At 37.3% G+C, this 18,742-nt stretch overlaps 2 protein-coding genes and 1 long non-coding RNA gene across 7 annotated transcripts in view; 1 reads left to right on the top strand and 2 right to left on the bottom strand.

Annotated features, from left to right (window-relative positions):
* Positions 1–798: 798 nt before the first annotated feature.
* Positions 799–3,471, bottom strand: LOC143885082 (replication protein A 70 kDa DNA-binding subunit B-like). Of its 4 annotated transcripts, XM_077389077.1 has the most exons (10): positions 3,281–3,471; positions 2,928–3,176; positions 2,746–2,848; positions 2,558–2,685; positions 2,368–2,446; positions 2,147–2,279; positions 1,901–2,058; positions 1,320–1,711; positions 1,130–1,206; positions 799–1,048 (listed from the first exon to the last, which is right to left on the bottom strand). In XM_077389077.1, exons 2-8 carry the CDS (start codon positions 2,962–2,964, stop codon positions 1,591–1,593), a joined length of 759 nt encoding a protein of 252 aa, XP_077245192.1. In that variant the 5' UTR covers positions 2,965–3,176; positions 3,281–3,471; the 3' UTR covers positions 799–1,048; positions 1,130–1,206; positions 1,320–1,590. The 4 variants fall into 4 exon arrangements, with proteins under 4 accessions (XP_077245192.1, XP_077245169.1, XP_077245183.1 ...); XM_077389054.1 differs by having other exon boundaries at positions 2,558–2,848; XM_077389068.1 differs by having other exon boundaries at positions 1,597–1,711; positions 2,558–2,848.
* A 4-nt stretch (positions 3,472–3,475) lies between these two features.
* On the bottom strand, positions 3,476–11,077 carry LOC143885098 (uncharacterized). 2 transcript variants are annotated; one of them, XR_013253141.1, is made up of 4 exons: positions 10,973–11,077; positions 10,763–10,775; positions 8,651–8,750; positions 3,476–3,500 (listed from the first exon to the last, which is right to left on the bottom strand). It is a non-coding gene; the product is annotated as an uncharacterized LOC143885098 (long non-coding RNA). The 2 variants fall into 2 exon arrangements; XR_013253143.1 differs by lacking the exon at positions 3,476–3,500 and adding an exon at positions 7,518–7,893.
* A 3,176-nt stretch (positions 11,078–14,253) lies between these two features.
* Positions 14,254–18,742, top strand: part of LOC143873395 (uncharacterized) — a 56,569-nt gene continuing 52,080 nt past the window's right edge. Inside the window, exon 1 of the mRNA XM_077376809.1 lies at positions 14,254–14,682. Within this exon, the coding sequence (XP_077232924.1) occupies positions 14,545–14,682 (138 nt within the window). The 5' untranslated portion in view covers positions 14,254–14,544. The remainder of the gene's footprint in view (positions 14,683–18,742) is intronic.

Below are 18,742 nucleotides of genomic sequence, written 5' to 3'. Positions count from 1 at the left end.
CTTTTTCCGTGGACAACCCCCTCAGCAGATAATTCACTCCCCCTTTTGATTTGCATTGCGCACACTGCCCTGGCTCATTCACTGAGCAAACGCACTTGGATCTCGACGAAATTTTACGGAGACCTAAGGGAGACCTCAAGCTACTCCAGGGTTCAATTTGGGACCCCAGCTCACTGATTTGACGAGGTTTTGCACAATCGGCACGAACTTGGGTCCAGTCAAAATGGGGTGTCTACATAACCGCTTGTACCTTCTGATAGTTCCAATATTTCACCTGCATCAAGAAACATCATAAACAAAATTTCCAATTCAGTCATTACCACGGTTTGATATGAAGTCAAAATATTTTAAGATAGTTGTCTATGGCTATGAAATGGAGACCTGAGGATTCTTGAAGGGATGAAAGACTTGTAGGAGAAACCCCGAATCCTCTTTCCCCTTCCAATATTGCTTTATTGGACTGCACCCATTGCTCTACTCCGAAGCAAGAATAACATTCAACTAAGGTCCTTGAACATTCAAATAAATATGTAGATCTAAAACTCCTAAAAGACATGATCGTTTAGTTAGTTTGGTCAGGTAAACCATGTTGGACTCACATTGAAAGGGAGTGTGGCAAGAAACAACAACATTGGATCAACACCTGATCATTATTATGCATTATTCATTGAAGAGATAATTATGATGTAGGTAAAGCATCATAGCCCACTGCTTTATCAGTTAGTACCCGAGGGAAGAAATTTTAACCTTAATGAATTATTACTTTAATGGAGATGAAAGATAAGAAGATACTTGTGCTTACAAGGAGGCAAGTAACGTTATATTTAACAGTAAACGTACATTGATATTAGCACTACTATGTACATAAAAGTAAACGTACATTGATATTAGCACTACTATGTACATAAAACTCCTATATTACATTCACGATAATCATATTTACATATAAACTGAGTTTAAGGTAAGGAAGATGCAAATTAAACCCAAAAGTTCCCTAAAAGATCAGCAAGTCCTTTGTTCGTCTTCCCTTAACTCCATTTTAGATACCCTGAAATAAATCATTTAAAAATATTAAATAAATGAGTATCAACTGAATATAGTTAATATGAATTTAAAATAGAAGTTTTACCTTTTGTCCAAAAAAAAACAGTAAGTTCTTCAGCCACCTATAACTTCATTTGAGTTTTGATATTATGAAATAGATCACTTGAAAATAATAAATGAATAATAAGAATATTTAAAGACAAATAAGAATACAAATTAAAAATAGGAGTTGAAAGAAGGAAAAGAAAAAATATATATGAGTTACAAACAAATACAATTTGCCTATCTAGCAGAATTGCGGCTATTTCTGTTGGCGTCTTTTCCCAATCTTCTCCATCTATTTTTTCTATTCGAATGCATGTGTATTGTTGTGAAGATTCACCCTTAACTTGTCTTTCATAAATCTTTATGGTGAACGTATACGCAGTCCACATGCATTCTTTTATACGACTAATGAACTTGACACTGTTCGGTTCCTGCATTATTAAGAAGATAGAATATGTGGAAATAATAACTTAAATTTTTTTTGACAAGTTACGTTAGGTTTCAAACCTTGAGTTTTTTCATTTCACTTGCTTCACAAGCAAATAACTTTTCAACTTCCTTATCAAACAGTGTGATCCAAAATGAGCCAGTTTTATCTCCAACCTTGATCTTGAATAAATATCTGTTGAATAAAAACATGTAAGTATCATAATTATATTCGTTTTTCATAATAGTGTAAACTAAGCTTACCGATTAACAACCTTAAACTTGTTAGAATGACAGCTCTCATGGATACCACGGATCTTGTTGAATAAAAACATGTAAGTATAATAATTATAATTATTTTCATAATAGTGTAAACTAAGCTTACCGATCAACAACCTCAAACTTGTTGGAATGACACCTCTCACATTTTTTAGCATTAATAGATTTTTCAACTTTTTTCTTACAAAGCGTGCATGATGGATACCATGGATCTTGTTGGTTATTGATTTCTACAATCCATGCTTGTACTTTGCACAATTGAACCTACAATAAAGAGAGATTAATTTATAATGGAGACATTTTTTTTTTTTTAAATAGAGTAATATTGACATTGTCAATTTTATTATATTACTTGTCTGTGAGGTAGCTGTTTATCATTGATAATTGCACTGATGTTGGTAGTTTCAGTGGAAGAAATTATAGATGGGATGGAACTTTGTTGGTTTTTTTTGTGCTCCTCAACTATCATTTGATTAGTGTTGGCCCTGTCAAGGAATATAAAGTTAGTTATAGCATATAAATTAATCTCAAATAATACATAAACAATATTTGCAAATAAATGAGCAATAATACCATTCTCTTAAGACTTGAGCTTCCTCTATGTCTGGATTTATCTTTATCATTGTATTTCCAGTTGTGCAAAATGACATGCCTATATTCAAAATAAATAAAGAGTATTATATTTCAAAACAAAATGAAATATATAACCATGTGACTACAAACGTCAAATATGTATACAAATATTTATATATATGAAATTTACCTTGAAAATCTTGAACTTTGATACATGTTAAAACTATTACTGGATTTTCACCCACTTTTGCTGCTATAATTTCCCCTTCTTCATTTGCAAGTCGCTCCCACAATGTTAATTGCATAGGCGTCGTGCATCTACAATAACTAAAGAAATCAACATATTTGATAATCTTACTATAAATATGACATACGTACTCTGAGTCAATGATTTGAAGCTGCCATTGAGTTAATGTTGTTTGATCGTTTCTTCGAATACTATTTAAAGGTGGGCCAGCACCAACCACAAGTACAACAATATCTGTAAAAATAAAATATTAAGGTAGATATCAAATCTATTCTTTAATAATAATTTGTTAAATATTTATGCATTTGCTTACCTATATAATAATGTGATTGAAGATATGGACGAGTCATCTTCAAAGGAACAAAGTTATACTTTATTGTCCCACCAATTTGTTGCTCATTTATAGCTTCTCGAACGGTAGACTTTTGTTGAAACTGATTTCCTTGCAAGAACGATAGTATTTGATGAAACCATTTGAAATATAATACGTTTTACCTTGAAGTAGCTTGTCATCAAATAACTCTATCAATTCATTGAACAGAGTAGCTGATATTGTTGTACCCTGAAAATACGAATAATGAAATGTAAATATACATATATTATTTATTTACTAATAATGATTTCGTAAAAGAATGTAGATTAATATGGCTTTATTATAATACATACATCTTCATCTACGAAAGTTACATTCTTCCTAGATCCATATCCTTTTATGTTGTTATAAAAAATGGTGTCCCCTTTTTGCAACACGGAACATTTGATTGTCCATTTGTTGTCTCCAGGATTTAAACTCGCAATAGATTGAAGATCGGGAAGAGATAAATCTTTTTCTTTATCCATAGGATTTAAGCTTGCAATAGATTCTTTGTCCATATTGAGCATTTATCTGCATCATATTAGTAGTTTGTTCAACATATATAAATTTGCAATGTAGATAAAATACGGCAAACATATGCAATGAATAGAAAGTCATATCATAATACTTGATATATTTATGACAAAGAAAGGTCTGTGTCTCATATAAGCATATCATTTACAAAATATTTCTTTGTAAACAATATTTTTTGTATACATCAAAGGCGTCGATATGCTTGCTGTTGGCTTTATTAATACCTTTGTTGTATGCCTTCATATGCCTCTAGATAATGCGACATAGAGTTGCCCCTAAGAGAATACTGGCTCTGGTAAATATACCCCAACATGCTGAATTGTTTGTCCTTGAGCTTTGTTGATTGGCATTGCAAATGCAAGGCGTATTGGAAATTATTTCCGCTTAAATTGAAATGGATAAGTTTCATTTTCAGCCGGACATAGAGGTATTCTTGGTAGTAGAACTTTTGTCCCTTTGTGTTGCCCAAAAGAAATTTCAGCAAATATAACATTAGGCTTGAAGCTCAAGCATATTAACTTTGTGCCATTGCATAGTCCATTTCGTGGATCTAAGTTTTGCAGTAACATAATTGGACAATATGTTTTTAACTCCAATTTGTGTGGGGGCAATCCATTTGGAGTAAGCAAATTAAGAAATTCTTTTGGGTAATAGGTATTTGTATCATCTGTGGCAGTGTCATAACTGTAGTATATAACTTCTTCGCCTCTACAATTTTCAATAATACTTTTATTTATATCATCAACATATTCATTCTTTGTAGTTAATATACCTCTTTCTGCAAGGTAATCACTACTCAACATTTGCTTATCCAAATCTGGAAAAATCATATCAATCAATTTTTTCTTATTGTCCTCATTTTCTTTGTACTCGATTAACATGTCAACCGGAATTTGGACAAGATTACCAAGAATTGTATCTTCATCACCATTACCTATCCGTAGTAAGTAATCACTGAATTCAAAATCATTCTTTGCCCGCATATTTTGGGTTAGCATCAAAATTTCCATTTTCTTCCATAAATAAGATCTTACCAAACTTGAATCAATTGTTTTTTCACGTGTGGCTCATGGTACAACTGGAAGAACTTGTCTAAAATCGCCTCCAAGAACGATAATTTTACCACCAAATGGTAGTGACGATTCCATAATATCTTGAAGTGTGCGATCTAATGCCTCTACCGCATATTTCTTGGACATTGGTGCCTCATCCCATATGATTATTGCAGCTTTTACTAATAATTTTGCCGTACCACATTGTTTGGGAATTCCACATACGGTAGTTATTTTTACATCAATTGGTATCTTGAATCGTGAATGTGCGGTACGACCACCTGGAATAATGGATGCTGCAACACCAGATGTAGCTGTGGCAATAGCAATGATATTTGATGCTCTGATTTTAGCAAGCAAGGCTCTGTATAGAAATGTTTTGCATGTTCGACCTGGTCCATCAATAAAAAAAATTCCATGTTTACCTTCATTGATACGTTTCATTATTGTTTCAAAAGCATACTTTTGATTAACATTCAACTGTGAAATAGCCTCTACATCTTCAAGAGGAGTTACAATAGATTGCTCTTCAAGGATTTCTTCAAGTTACTCAGCATCTGCCATACATTCTTTTGATAGTTTAGGCAAATCATATTTTGACAGTTTCTTTCCCATACTTTTAAGGATGCCTTTTAGTTTCTTTAATACATAAGTAGCCCTTATGTTGGTATGATACTCTGAAATGGTTCTCAAATCTTCAGCCATATGTGGAAATATTGCATCCCACAGTAGTCTGACATTGTTTGGTTCACAGAAAACCAAAATTGTAGCAAATAGCCTTCGTAGAGATGATGGCATTGTAAAGGTTGATGCTTCTTGTAAACAAAAGAGAATGTCGTTGTCGTCTTCGAGAAGCCCATTTTTCTGTGCCGCCTCTTTGAATGTTGTACATAAATTCCCATTTACTGTCAATAGACTGGTAAAGGATGTAGCTCCACGAATGTGATTTAATAACAATCTTAAGTATTATGTATCACCTTCAGATGGATTTACAGCCCGTATTCGCCCAATAGCTCTTTGTTTCTTTCTTTTGGTCCAAAAACGACCTGTTCCATCCCAAACATAATGTTCGGGAAATTCACGATAAAGATACTTCTTCGCATCTGCATCCACAACATTCATGTTCAAATATTCCGTCAACATAGTCTGAGTAAGATGGACTTGTTGTAGAAGTTGTGATAGTTTCTGATTGTTCCAATAAGTAACGAATTGTTGATTAGGCAAATGAAGCTGTAAATTTGTGACTGACGGATAGATTTTACATAAATCAAATCCGTAGATTCTCCAAAGAGCTTCAGGTGGAGATACCCATCGAGCATTCTGGAAAGCATGTATTTCGTCAACCGTAATTTCCACTTCATTCTGAATGATTTGCATTGCAACTCTATCATGCCCTTTGTATATGTATTTATACAAATATTTAATTGCTTTGATACTGGAACAAATCTCTACATTTGTATGGCAATTATACCGCCTAAGCAAATAAGGATTATATGGAACAACCCATCGATTATCCAAATAGCTATTTCGTATATATACTTGCCAACCATTGCATCTTCTACGATAAGTAGCGTAACCATCTTTCTCTTGTTTGGTTGTCTCAGAGAATGCTCTTGGATAGTGGAATTTGCAGCCATCATTTACCATACATGGTGAAGAAGTTCTTAAATTTCCACATGGACCATGCATCATGTGTTTGACAACCCTTTCGAACAATAGAGGTTCATTATTTTCATCTGGGAGTTCGGCACACACGATGTTATCATACTCATCAGGATTTAACAGCTTGCTTTCTTTTTGCATTACAAGTAACATATGAGCATGTGGTAATCCTCTTTTTTGGAATTCGATAACATGTACATGAGCTACTATAGGACCGAGAACATGTTTTTCAAATAACTGTTTCTTGAGATCCTCAAGTTTTCCTCTAAATATCTGTGTTGTAAGATCAGGCCTATTGTACGCTTCTTCTCCTGGTTTTAATTGTGATACTATCTCTTCCCATTATGGATTACACGTCATTATCAAAAAAAGATCAGGCTTACCGTACCGTTGTACCAAAGCCATTGAATCTAAATATCTGCGCTCATATCTCGGGGACCTCCAATAAACGATGCTGGTAACACTATTCGTTTGCCAATTTTGCACCCATGCGTCTCCCCAGCAACAACACTGTCCACAATACCTTGATACAAATCCCCACGAATGGTACTTTGATGTGTATAAAAATAATTTAGCCGTCCTGTTTCCACTTTTACATACATATCAACTGAGTACTGCTGAAATAATCGACCACTCTGGATAATATTCCATCTATTGTTATCCCTCATCTGAAACATAAAAGCATAATATTCTCGACAAGTAACATCTTTTGTGTTGGCTCTTTTGCTGGTTGTTACTGCACATTGATTCTTAAAATATGATTACAATATATATAATTTTCTAAAGAATAATATTACAAAGTTAAGAAGGTATTTAAATATATTTTACCATTTTCATGGGATAGCAATGTTTCGAATTCTGCAAAATTGTCACGAGGGACAATTGATATCTCGTTGTTGGTGTTGAATTGATTAGATCTCCTTATGCCTTTATGCCAGCCTGTTTCTCCGTGTGGGAATAGTAATGGATATTGCAATGGATCGTAACAGCCAAAGTAAGATTGGATTTTATAACTAACACTTGAATGTGATTGAACGACGATGTCTCTTGTATGTAAGCTTTCGTTGTTGGTTCCTTCGATCCATATTGCAGCGACCTATGACGCTGTTGGAGCATTATATACCCGTTGGTCCAATCCAGAGTCTTCTCTGATTATAATGGTGCAATCTTCTAGAGACCCATGATGTCTTAAATTCCTTAGGAATTGAGAATAAGGGTTTATTTCTAAAACAGAAATAAGCCTATCAACGATGTCTTGACAAAGATCAGGTATATGACGCAAACGATTACGAGTCTCATGTTCCGTATCATAGAAATACAACTGTAAAAATTTGCACAGTCGTCGATTGGCATTAAGGACGGCATGTAGTGGTGTAATTGTCCGTGAACTTTGAATGTGTATACACCTTTCTTCAAATTTGTAATATGATTATCCACTTGTACGCCCATCGAAGTGAAGGCAAAAAAACTATTATATCCACGAATAAGTTTTTGAAAATCTTTGGAGTCTCTTGTTTGGCCAGTATATAGTTGATACAATTCCTCTGGTATTTCATTAACATGTAAAGAAACCTGTCCATTTTGACAACATAGCGTTGGGGGCTCTCCTTTGAATCGTTTAGCTTTACAATATGCACAATAGACATCCTGCTTTAGTTTATGTAGATTCACCAATTCTGCAAATATACAGATGCGGATTAATCATACTTTTATTACATCATATTATTATATTACTTATAATGTAGAAGCAAAAATATAGGTTTTACATATTTTTATGTGTGTATATATATATATATATATATATATATATATATATATATATATATGTGTGTGTGTGTGTGTGTGTGTGTGTGTGTGTGTGTGTGTGTGTGTGTGTGTGTGTGTGTGTATACGAACCTGTTGGTCCATTTTGATTTTCTTCATTTTGGTTCCTTTTTTTTTTTGCATATGCCTCTCTTCTTCTTCTCCGTAGCTCTTCTTTTTTTTCATTTGACAAGTTTGCATATCTTTGACGTTCTTTATTACAATGATGTAACTTCTCATTATATGTTTCTTCATGAGTAGCATGCTTTTTTCCATAATCCTTTGTCATATTATTTTATGTACATAAATGTAAGCAACAAATTTAATTTAGACTATTTGGGTAAGCTTTTTCTCAATACGTACAATCATAAATACATCAAAACTGATATTCATATCTAAACTATCAAATGAGCAATTCCTTTACTTGTGGAGTCATTATGCAAAGAAATCAATTTAATAAATACTAAGGCTGTATTTATTACTCTTACTTGTTTTGTAGCTTAAATATGTCAATCAAAGAAGGCAAAAGTTCTATTACTTGATCAAAATAAAAAAAGGCAGACAAACATATAAAATTTCACATAATTTGGAATACTCTACTTAGAACTTGTAGATAGTGGAGAAGTTTACCTTCATCTTGGAAATTGTGCTAGACAGTAGTACCACAAGACAAAATCAAAATGCCTTCAAGAAATAACCCCAATGCTATAAGAGGTGGAAGAAACCAACCCTAAAAAGAGCAATAAGAACTTAGAAAATGATAGTGGGATGGAAAATGGAAAAAAATGTGATTGCAAATATTATAGTAGTTCTACACCATTATAAAGCATCTAAGAGGAGCACTCATTTTCATGTTTAGAATAGTTAAAAGAAAAGCTATCTGCTTTTTATTTTTTTGATATTGTCAACTTATAAGAAAGAATTCCTAATTTTATTAGCGATAGAAAAACACTTGCCATTGGCTGCAGTGGAGAGTGGGTCAGACTCGGCACCCATATCAATGCCTCCACGTTGGAGGGTTCCCGAAGGGGAAACCCCAGAGGTCGACCCACCATTGGCAAATGACTAACCGAGGAGAGACGAGACGTTGGACATGTTCCCAAGCAAGTTCATGTTATTATTGTACTGTGAATGTGGGGAGAGGAGTGATGGAAAAGCGGATTTTGAAGGGATAGAAGCACCATTTTGTGCTCCCAAAAATGCCAGAGTTTGTACACAGGAGAGAAGGAGAAACAGACTGGGCACCACCGACGGGTGCCGGAGGCCCCGACGGCACCATCCTCCCAAAGGCTCAAGTTAACAAAAAAATATAAAGTTAGCATTCACTAAAACCACATGGACTATGAATTCAAAACTAGAACATCTGAACGGTGGATTTCTCACTCAACCAAACAGGCACTTTGCTCCCATATCCAAAGCTTGAAACCTCATAGCTTTCACAATACATCAATTCCATCAAAGAAGCCTTCTGCCCAAGGACTGGACTAAGAAAAAGGCAAACTAAAGCCAAGAAAAAAACGCCCAATCTTAGCATTGTAAAACTACCCAACTATTTGTCAAGAAGGAATGGACAATCTTTGCCCAGCGGCTACAAATTTGAAGAATCTCTCTATAGCAAGCAAAAAAAGGTAACTTGATCTCTAGAACCCGAAACCCACAAACCGTCTCAGCAATCAAACATAGTATATCAAATCTATATAAAACAATAATGTGCTTAACTTAGTAAAGATCAAACAATGCAGCATCCGGGAACCAAAAATGAAGAAATTCACAAAGAAATCACAAAAATGAAGAAATTCACAAAGAAAGTAGGAACTAAACATACATACAATATAATATTTATATAAAATGAGGAACAATACCGTATGAAGTAGGCATGCACTCCAGATTAAGAAAGTGTAAATTAAAGAGAAAGATCAGATGATATTAAAATAAGGGAATGAGTTCGTTTTCAACTTCTATCCAAGCATTTCCACCCCCTTTTGTTAGTCTCCTTTTGACAATGAAAAGTTTTCTGAAAATTACAAGAATACCCTTCAGTTTCTCCTATTCTATTTATTTTCAGATTTTTTTCCGAGCACAGTAAATTTCTATAGTAGAATCTAGAATGTAATCTTCAGAATCCTTGAAAGACCAACAAAAAAACTCTTATTTCTCAGGGGAACACTAACACTAAAGGAGGGCAGGGTCACAAAAGAATCAGAGATAGATCATATTGTTTTAACCATTTATTCGAAGATTTTCCTAAATGAAGGCACAGACAGGCATCTTACTCTGTTAGCAAATGCAGAAAAGAAGAACTAAATACAAATGGATTCCATGATTGGGATTTCAAAAATCTATAACCCATCATCTTTCATTCATTTCAAAATAGAAACATTAATTTCTAAGGAGAAAATGGCAACAAAGTGATCTTCACAAATATAGAGGATTAAAATCCACACATCATCCCCATTAGTAGATGAAAAAAGAAAAGCGACAAAGAGATTCAGATAAGTTACAATGACAGAATCAAGTCATTCAGGGTATTGAAAGCATCAGTTGTAGACTCAAGATTCATCCAACTATTGAAATCTTTTTCCTCTTAAATGATTCATTACTTTCAAGGCGGGAATCAACAGACATATGAGGGTTAAATCAATTCGTGATTAGTGTTTTAAACTCCTCAATTAACAGCAAAATCCAACAGAAAGAAGATAAAAAATCAAAAGGGAGGAGATAGAATCGAACAAAGGAGCATACCTTTCTTGAAACCCTTTGTAGATAGTGCAGTTGCTGAAGAAAAGAAAAATCAGATTAGTAACAACAGAGAATAGACCAAGCAGGAAATGAAAATCAAACAAAAGAAGAAACGGTCGTGACCAAAAGAAAAAACCCAGGAAAAAAATATCCCAACCCACCAAAATCCTCTCCCACAAAACCCTGATTTGCAGATATGATGTGAAAAATTACCTTATCCAACAAGAAATTGATTCGAAGGTGGGGAATCCTCTTCTTTAATGGCAGCTCCGTGCGATTTTCGTGAGGAATGAGAGATTTTCGTGAGGAATGAGAGCAGGAAGGGTTTTGGAACTATGGGGACGAACATAAAGTAGACTAAGACGACATAACTCTTGCAGATGGAAACGCATGGCCGGGAAAGGTAAGGTCAAGATCACATGCCGTGGGATTTTTTACACCTGCCTTGAGGGGCGAAATGACAAAAAAGCCCAGGGAAATGGGACCGAACAGAAAGATTTACAAAGCAAGGGTATGTAATTTCGGAAAAAGACGCAGACGAACATTCATGCGTTTTCCCTTTTAGTAGTAAAGGATTTATTTTTTTGCTCAAAAGAGAAAAGTTTGCTCCTGACCTAGTGGTCACAGGTTCGAGTAACGGAAACAGCCTCCAAAGCAAGCGTAACGCTGTGTACATCTAGGCATCTAGCCCTCCCCAGACCCCGCAATGGCCGGGGCCCCCGGGCCACCCCTTTTTTATCTTTTGCTAAAAAAAGTAAAATAAAAGTGATTAGTGTAGGTATCAATATATGCTAGTGCCGGTATCAATATGTGGTGGTGATATATATATATATATATATATATATATAGAGGAAAGTGTCTCTAGTCTCTCCCCTAGATAAGCTTATCTACTCCTCCCTTTAAAAAAACACAGTGGGCCCACGCTGTTTGGATGATCCAAAGCATTCATTTGATAGGTCCTAACATAGATAGGGTGTGCCCAAAAAATCAACACCAAAGGGTCATCCTAGAACTTCGTTTTGTGGTGCCTTGTGGTACCCAGAATGGACACATATAAACGTCCACGTTTATATGCGTCCATTTTAGACACGGTGTGCCCCACAAAACGAAGTTCTAGGATGACCCTTTGGTGCTGATTTTTTGGGCACACCCTATCTATGTTAGGACCTATCAAATGAATGCTTTGGATCATCCACACAGCGTGGGCCCACTATATATATATGAGGAAAGTGTCTCTAGTCTCTCCCCTAGATAAGCTTATCTACTCCTCCCTTTAAAAAAACACAGTGGGCCCACGCTGTTTGGATGATCCAAAGCATTCATTTGATAGGTCCTAACATAGATAGGGTGTGCCCAAAAAATCAGCACCAAAGGGTCATCCTAGAACTTCGTTTTGTGGGGCACACCGTGTCCAAAATGGACGCATATAAACGTGGACGTTTATATGTGTCCATTCTGGGTACCACAAGGCATCACAAAACGAAGTTCTAGGATGACCCTTTGGTGCTGATTTTTTGGGCACACCCTATCTATGTTAGGACCTATCAAATGAATGCTTTGGATTATCCAAATTGCGTGGGCCCACTGTGTTTTTTTAAAGGGAGGAGTAGATAAGCTTATTTAGGGGAGAGACTAGAGACACTTTCCTCATATATATATATATATATGAGGAAAGTGTTTCTAGTCCGGCCGACTAGAGATCTTTCTCTAGTCCGCCGCCCAAAAACACATGGGTCCCACATATTTGGGTGATGCAAAGCATTCATTTGATGGGCCCTGACATAGAGACGGTGTCCACAAGAAATTAGCTTCATAGGATCATCCCAACCCTATGATTTGTGGAGCTTAAAATGGACGGCTATAAACCGCCACAAATCTGTCCATTTTTTAACTCCACAAATCGAAGGGTTAAGAAGATCCTATGAAGCTGAATTTTTGTGAACATCCTATCTATGATGAGGCCTATCAAATGAATGCTTTAGATCACCCAAATATGTGGGACCCATGTGTTTTTGGGTGGCGGACTAGAGAATGATTTCTAGTCGGCCGGACTAGAAACACTTTCCTCTCTCTCTCTCTCTCTCTCTCTATATATATATATATATATATATATATATATATATATATATATATATATATATGAGGAAAATGATTGTGAGCTTGAAGCTCATATAGCTTATATGAGCTTGAGGGCCCAAACACATGGGTCCCACATTTTTGTGGTGATCCAAACCATTCATTTGCAAGGCCCAATCATAGATAGAGTGTGTATCAAAAATTAGCTCCATTGGATCATCCTAACCCCTCCAAAAGCGGAGGGCAAAAATGGGCAGATTTGTGGCAAACAGTGTCTGTCCATTTTGCCCTCCACCTTTGGATGGGTTAGGATGATCCTATGGAGCTGATTTTTTGTACACACCCTATCTATGTAAAGGCCTTTCAAATGAATGCTTTGGATCATCCTAACAATGTGGGCCCACATGTGTTTGGGCCCTCAAGCTCATATAAGCTATATGAGCTTCAAGCTCACAATCATTTTCCTATATATATATATATATATATGAGAGAACATTTCCTACACACTTGTGTAGGTAAGTTTACCTACACACTACCTTAAAATACAGTGGGGGCCCACATTGTTTGGGTGATCCAAACCATTCATTTGAATGGTCCTCACATAGATAGGTATGTCCACAAAAAATCAGATCCATAGGATCATCCTAACCATTCAAACTATGGAGGCAAAAAATGGACTAATATGTGAAGGTTTATACACGTCCATTTTACCTCCACAAATCGTAGGGTTGAGATGATCCTATGGATCTGATTTTTTGTGGACACCCTATCTATGTGAGGACCATTCAAATGAATTGTTTGGATCACCCAAACAATGTGGGCCCCCACTGTATTTTAAGGTAGTGTGTAGGTAACTTACCTACACAAGTGTAGGAAATGTTCTCTCTCTTTCTCTCTCTCTCTCTCTATATATATATATATATATATATATATATATATAGAGGAATAAGATTGTATGCTCGACCGTACCTAAAGTTAGGTACGGTAGAGTGCCAAATCACGTGGGTCCCACATTTTTGGTGAGCATCTAAACCATTCATTTGCAAGGCCCCATCATAGATATGGTGCATACCAAAAATCAGCTCCATAGGATCATCCTAATCCATCCATTTGTGGAGGCCAAAATGGACAGATAGTGTTTGTCCACAAATCTGCCCATTTTGGTCTCCAGTTTTGGAGGGGTTAGGATGATTCAATGGTGCTGATTTTTGGTATGCACCCTATCTATGATGGGGCCTTGCAAATGAATGGTTTAGATGCCCACCAAAAATGGGGGACCCATGTGATTTGGCACTCTACCGTACCTAACTCGAGCTTACAATCCTTTTCCTCACATATATATATATATATATATATATATATATATATATATATATATATATATATATTTTCATGCTCAGATCATTTTTTTCTCCCCGTCCTAATCTTCAAACTTGTTGAAAAAAACGATTAACAACAAAGTTTATAATTAGGGCATCCGAGATATAGGGCAAGACGGAGTGAAACCAACTCAAACCCTCAAAAGATGAGGTTCCGAAGACACGACACGTTGACCTCTTCCCCCCTTCCACCATTACTCACGCACATACAGCAAAACCATTTCCAAACCCACTTTCACACTAATTGAAAAAACAATCCAAACAAGGAGATCCCCTTCTCTCTCTCTCTCTCTCTCTCTGTTCGTTGTTCTTCGTCTGCTCTGAAAATCAATGTCGTGGTTAAGATCTGCGGTGAATAAGGCCGTGGAGGTCGGCGGCAAGAATAATCTCACACGCACAGTCAGGAACTATGCGGATTCCGTCGGCCATGCCGTTGCCGAGGGCGCCAAGATCTTGCAAGATCGCATGGTAATTTAATTTAATTCCATAGCATTCTCGTTCTGATCTGAATGTTGATTGCGTAATTCGCAGTTCGATCTATCATTCGACTTTTCAGTTTTTCGTTTTTTGTGTGTTTTTATAGCTCGATGTTTCTGCATGTTAGATTCCACTGTTATTGTTGTTTTAGACAGTGAAGGAACTTCTTTAATATAGTATGTTCATAGACAACAATACTAAATAGATTGAGAGGGATCATTCAACACTTCGCTTAAACCACTGTTAGGCACCTATAGGCACCTAGATGCATGGTCAATCTCTAATCAGATTGATTGTTGAATACAAATAACTGGAATTAAGGAAATAGCCTTTATTTAGGAAGGGAGACTGGTGGAGAAGGAGGGGATTTATGCTAAGGGTTTGGGGCCAGAGGATCCCCAAACCCTAAAGGTACCCTCAACCTGTTTTTGTGAATGAAAGTGCAAAAAGGTGTAAAAGTATCCGGTTTAGGGTTGGTGCTCCTCAGAATTTCAGTAGAACTTCGACGTCCGGTGGTATATCTAAGGGAATTTCGGCAGAACTTCGATACGCGGTGATACAACATAAGAGATTTTAGCTGAAATTGGTTCTAAAAATACTCAAAGCTTCTCTCACTTTCTCTCACTTACTCTCTCCAGGGGTTTCTAAAACCAAGGGGGAAAGGTAGTGTGAATACCAAAGAGGGAGGGGTGCTAAAAACTAAAAGGGGTGTACTAACCAAAATGGGGGTACTAATGCTAAAAGGGGTGTCTCAACCAAAAGGGGTGTGTGAAAATAAGAGCAAAAGCAAGTGGGGAAGAAAAGGGATGAGAAATGAGAAGGGGGTGCTCCCCTTTTATAGATTTTCTAACCAAAACCGTAGGGGGTCTACCCTTGCGCTTTTGGACGCTCCAAAATCGCAATAGTCCCCCTCCAAAATTGCAAGGTAGGTGGGTCCCACCACCAGTTTTGGTTTTCGGGGCTCCGGTCAGTGGTTTTCTTGGTACAGAAGGGCTGGTACACTTCAAAACAGTTGTTTCGGTGACCCAACTGATCTCCAGTTGCCAGAAAATAGTTCCGAGCAGTGAAAAAGTAACTTTTGGTAGTTAATGGTTTTTGTTGACCGAAACACTGTAATTTGCTATGGTTTGCCGATAAATGATTTCTGGTTTCCAATGAATTGTCTTTGGTAGCCAAATGTGATCTTTGGTTCCTAAGGAGTATTTCTTTGTAACCGATGGTGGTTTTCGGTTCCCAGAAAGTGGTTTCGGGTGACCAAAAGTGGTTTATGGATCCTGAAAATGGGTTCCGGGTTCCCGAATTTTGGCTTAGGCTTGTGGGTGGCTTGATAAGTGGTTTTTGACTCTAGGAGTGTTGTTCCTAGTAGCCAAAGTGGTTTGTGGTTCCCAAAAGGTTGTTTATAGTGACCGAAAGGTGGTTCCGGTCCCCAAAAATGGTTTCCTGTAGAGCTTTTGCTGAGTTTTGGTGTTTGGATCTTTAGGATGTTGTGTTTGCTGTAAAAGCGGGTGCCGACCTATCGGGCTTTATCCTTGGGACCTTTGTTTCACCATTTCAGGGCTCTTTCAGAAGGTTTTGGTTAACTCAGAGGGTTTTAGATGCAAGCTTGGTTGCAGATTGTCTTGGGTATTGGGTGTCTGGGTTGTTTGGGTATCATTATGTTTTGGAAAAGCCTAGAGAAATACTGAGAGGGATATCGAGAGAAAGACCAGAGAAGCTTCAGGACTCATCATAGGATCCGTCATCGCAACAACCTATCATTAGTGCGATCTTGACAAAATGGGGTGTCTACAATTGGACACACATATGTATATGTATGTATACACACATATGTTGCGCATATATATATATATATATATATATATATATATATATATATATATATATAGAGGAAAGTGTTTCTAGTCCGGCCGACTAGAGATCATTCTCTAGTCCGCCACCCAAAAACACATGGGTCCCACATATTTGGGTGATCTAAAGCATTCATTTGATAGGCCTCATCATAGATAGGATGTCCACAAAAATTCAGCTTCATAGGATCTTCTTAACCCTTCGATTTGTGGAGTTAAAAAATGGACAGATTTGGGTGATGCAAAGCCGTCCATTTTAAGCTCCACAAATCATAGGGTTGGGATGATCCTATGAAGCTAATTTCTTGTGGACACCGTCTCTATGCCAGGGCCCATCAAATGAATGCTTTGCATCACCCAAATATGTGGGACCCATGTGTTTTTGGGTGGCGGACTAGAGAATGATCTCTAGTCGGCCGGACTAGAAACACTTTTCTCATATATATATATATATATATATATATATATATATATAGAGAGAGAGAGAGAGAGAGAGAGAGAGAGAGAGAGAGAGAGAGAGAGAAGTGTCTCTAGTCGGTCGACTAGAGAACCTTCTTTAGTCCGCCGACCAAAAACACAGTGGACCCACATTGTTTGGATGATCCAAAGCACTCATTTGATAGGCCCTGACATGGATAGGGTGTGCCCAAAAAAATAGCTTTATAGGATCATCCCAACCCTACGATTTGTGGAGCTAAAAAATGGACTGGCAATAGCCAATCAAGTAGCCAAAGCAGAAGCCAAGCCAGGACACCGGGCAAGGAATCCCTCCCTCACTTGTTCGGCTGGCGGATGCAGATGCAGTATAATACGAGAATGTATAAGCCAAGTTCGGTACACCAAGCCGGTACACAAATCTCTTTGTTTCAAATAGGTTATCCCATATCGGCCGGCCAATCAACAAAGATCTGAAGAATGACCACTTTTGAGCCTACGAAAAGGAGGAAGGAAATTCCGTTAGAACATATACAGAGGCGTGAATGGGGGAATATGATACCATAAGGAGGAATTAATATAACTTCATATTCTACTCCCGAAGGAGGAGGTATATGGCAATAGCAAAGTTTACGATGAAAGAATAGGACAAGCGTAAATACTCGAAGTCTGAAGTCAAGGTAGCAAGATGATATGAAGTTGTTACACGAGCAAGCTAAGTCCATTAGAGCTCATTTAGTTGAGCCTCTTAGCTCCACAAATCGTAGGGTTGGGATGTTACTATGGAGCTATTTTTTTGGGCACACCCTATCCATGCCAGGGCCTATCAGATGAATGCTTTGGATCACCCAAAAAAATGTACCCAAAAAAATGTGGTCCCCCACTGTTTTTTTGGCCGACGGACTAGAAACAATTTCCTCATGTGTGTGTGTGTACACACACACACATATGAGGAAAGTGTTCCTGAGCTTGAGCTCAGATAAGCTTATCTGAGCTCGAGCTCAAAAACACATATGACCCCACATTTTTTGGGGGATCCAAAGCGTTCATTTGGAAGGCCCTTCCATGGATAGGGTGTGTACCAAAAATCAGCCCCATAGGATCATCCTAATCCTGCCATTTGTGGAGGGAAAAAATGGGCAGAAACATGGACACACAGTGTCTGTCCATTTCCCCCTCCACCTTTGATTGGGTTAGGATGATCCTATGGGGCTGATTTTTGGTACACACCCTATCCATGGAAGTGCCTTCCAAATGAATGCTTTGGATCCCCCAAAAAATGTGGGGCCACATATTTTTTGAGCTCTAGCTTAGATAAGCTTATCTGAGCTCGAGCTTAGGAACACTTTCCTCTCTATATATATGGGAAAAGTGTTTGTGAGCTAGAGCTCATATATATGAGCTAGAGCTCACAAACACGGGGGGCCGTCATTGTTTGGATGATGATCCAAAGCATTCATTTGATAGGCCCAACAGTTAGATAGGGTGTGCCCAAAAAATCAGCTTCATAGGACCATCCTAACCCTTCCATTTGTGGAGGTTAAATGGACGGGTATAAACCTCCTTAAATCTGCCCATTTTTAACCTCCACAAATGGAAGGGTTGGATGGTCTTATGAAGCTGATTTTTTGGGCACAACCTATCTTTGTGAGGGCTTATCAAATGAATGCTTTGGATCATCCAAACAATGTGCCCCCCCCCCCCCCCCCCCCCCGTGTTTGTGAGCTCTAGCTCATATAAGCTTATATGAGCTCTAGCTCACGAACACT

This window comes from Tasmannia lanceolata, unplaced genomic scaffold (assembly GCF_043159265.1).
Source record: "Tasmannia lanceolata isolate RefF3 unplaced genomic scaffold, GAP_Taslan_0.1 ptg000002l, whole genome shotgun sequence".
Taxonomy (NCBI): Eukaryota; Viridiplantae; Streptophyta; class Magnoliopsida; order Canellales; family Winteraceae; genus Tasmannia; species Tasmannia lanceolata.
Note: the sequence above shows the minus strand (reverse complement) of the source record. Positions and strands in the feature narration are given on the sequence as shown.

What these genes read in the sequence shown, in the direction of transcription:
- LOC143885082 (XM_077389054.1), bottom strand. Translation starts at nt 2,964, where the DNA reads ATGACTCGTCCATATCTTCAATCACATTATTATATAG. An exon ending in CAAAGTTCAAGATTTTCAAG is followed by an intron (nt 2,447 to 2,557) that starts GTAAATTTCATA and finishes TTTTGAATATAG; the next exon opens with GCATGTCATTTTGCACAACT. An exon ending in GCTCAAGTCTTAAGAGAATG is followed by an intron (nt 2,280 to 2,367) that starts GTATTATTGCTC and finishes ATTCCTTGACAG; the next exon opens with GGCCAACACTAATCAAATGA.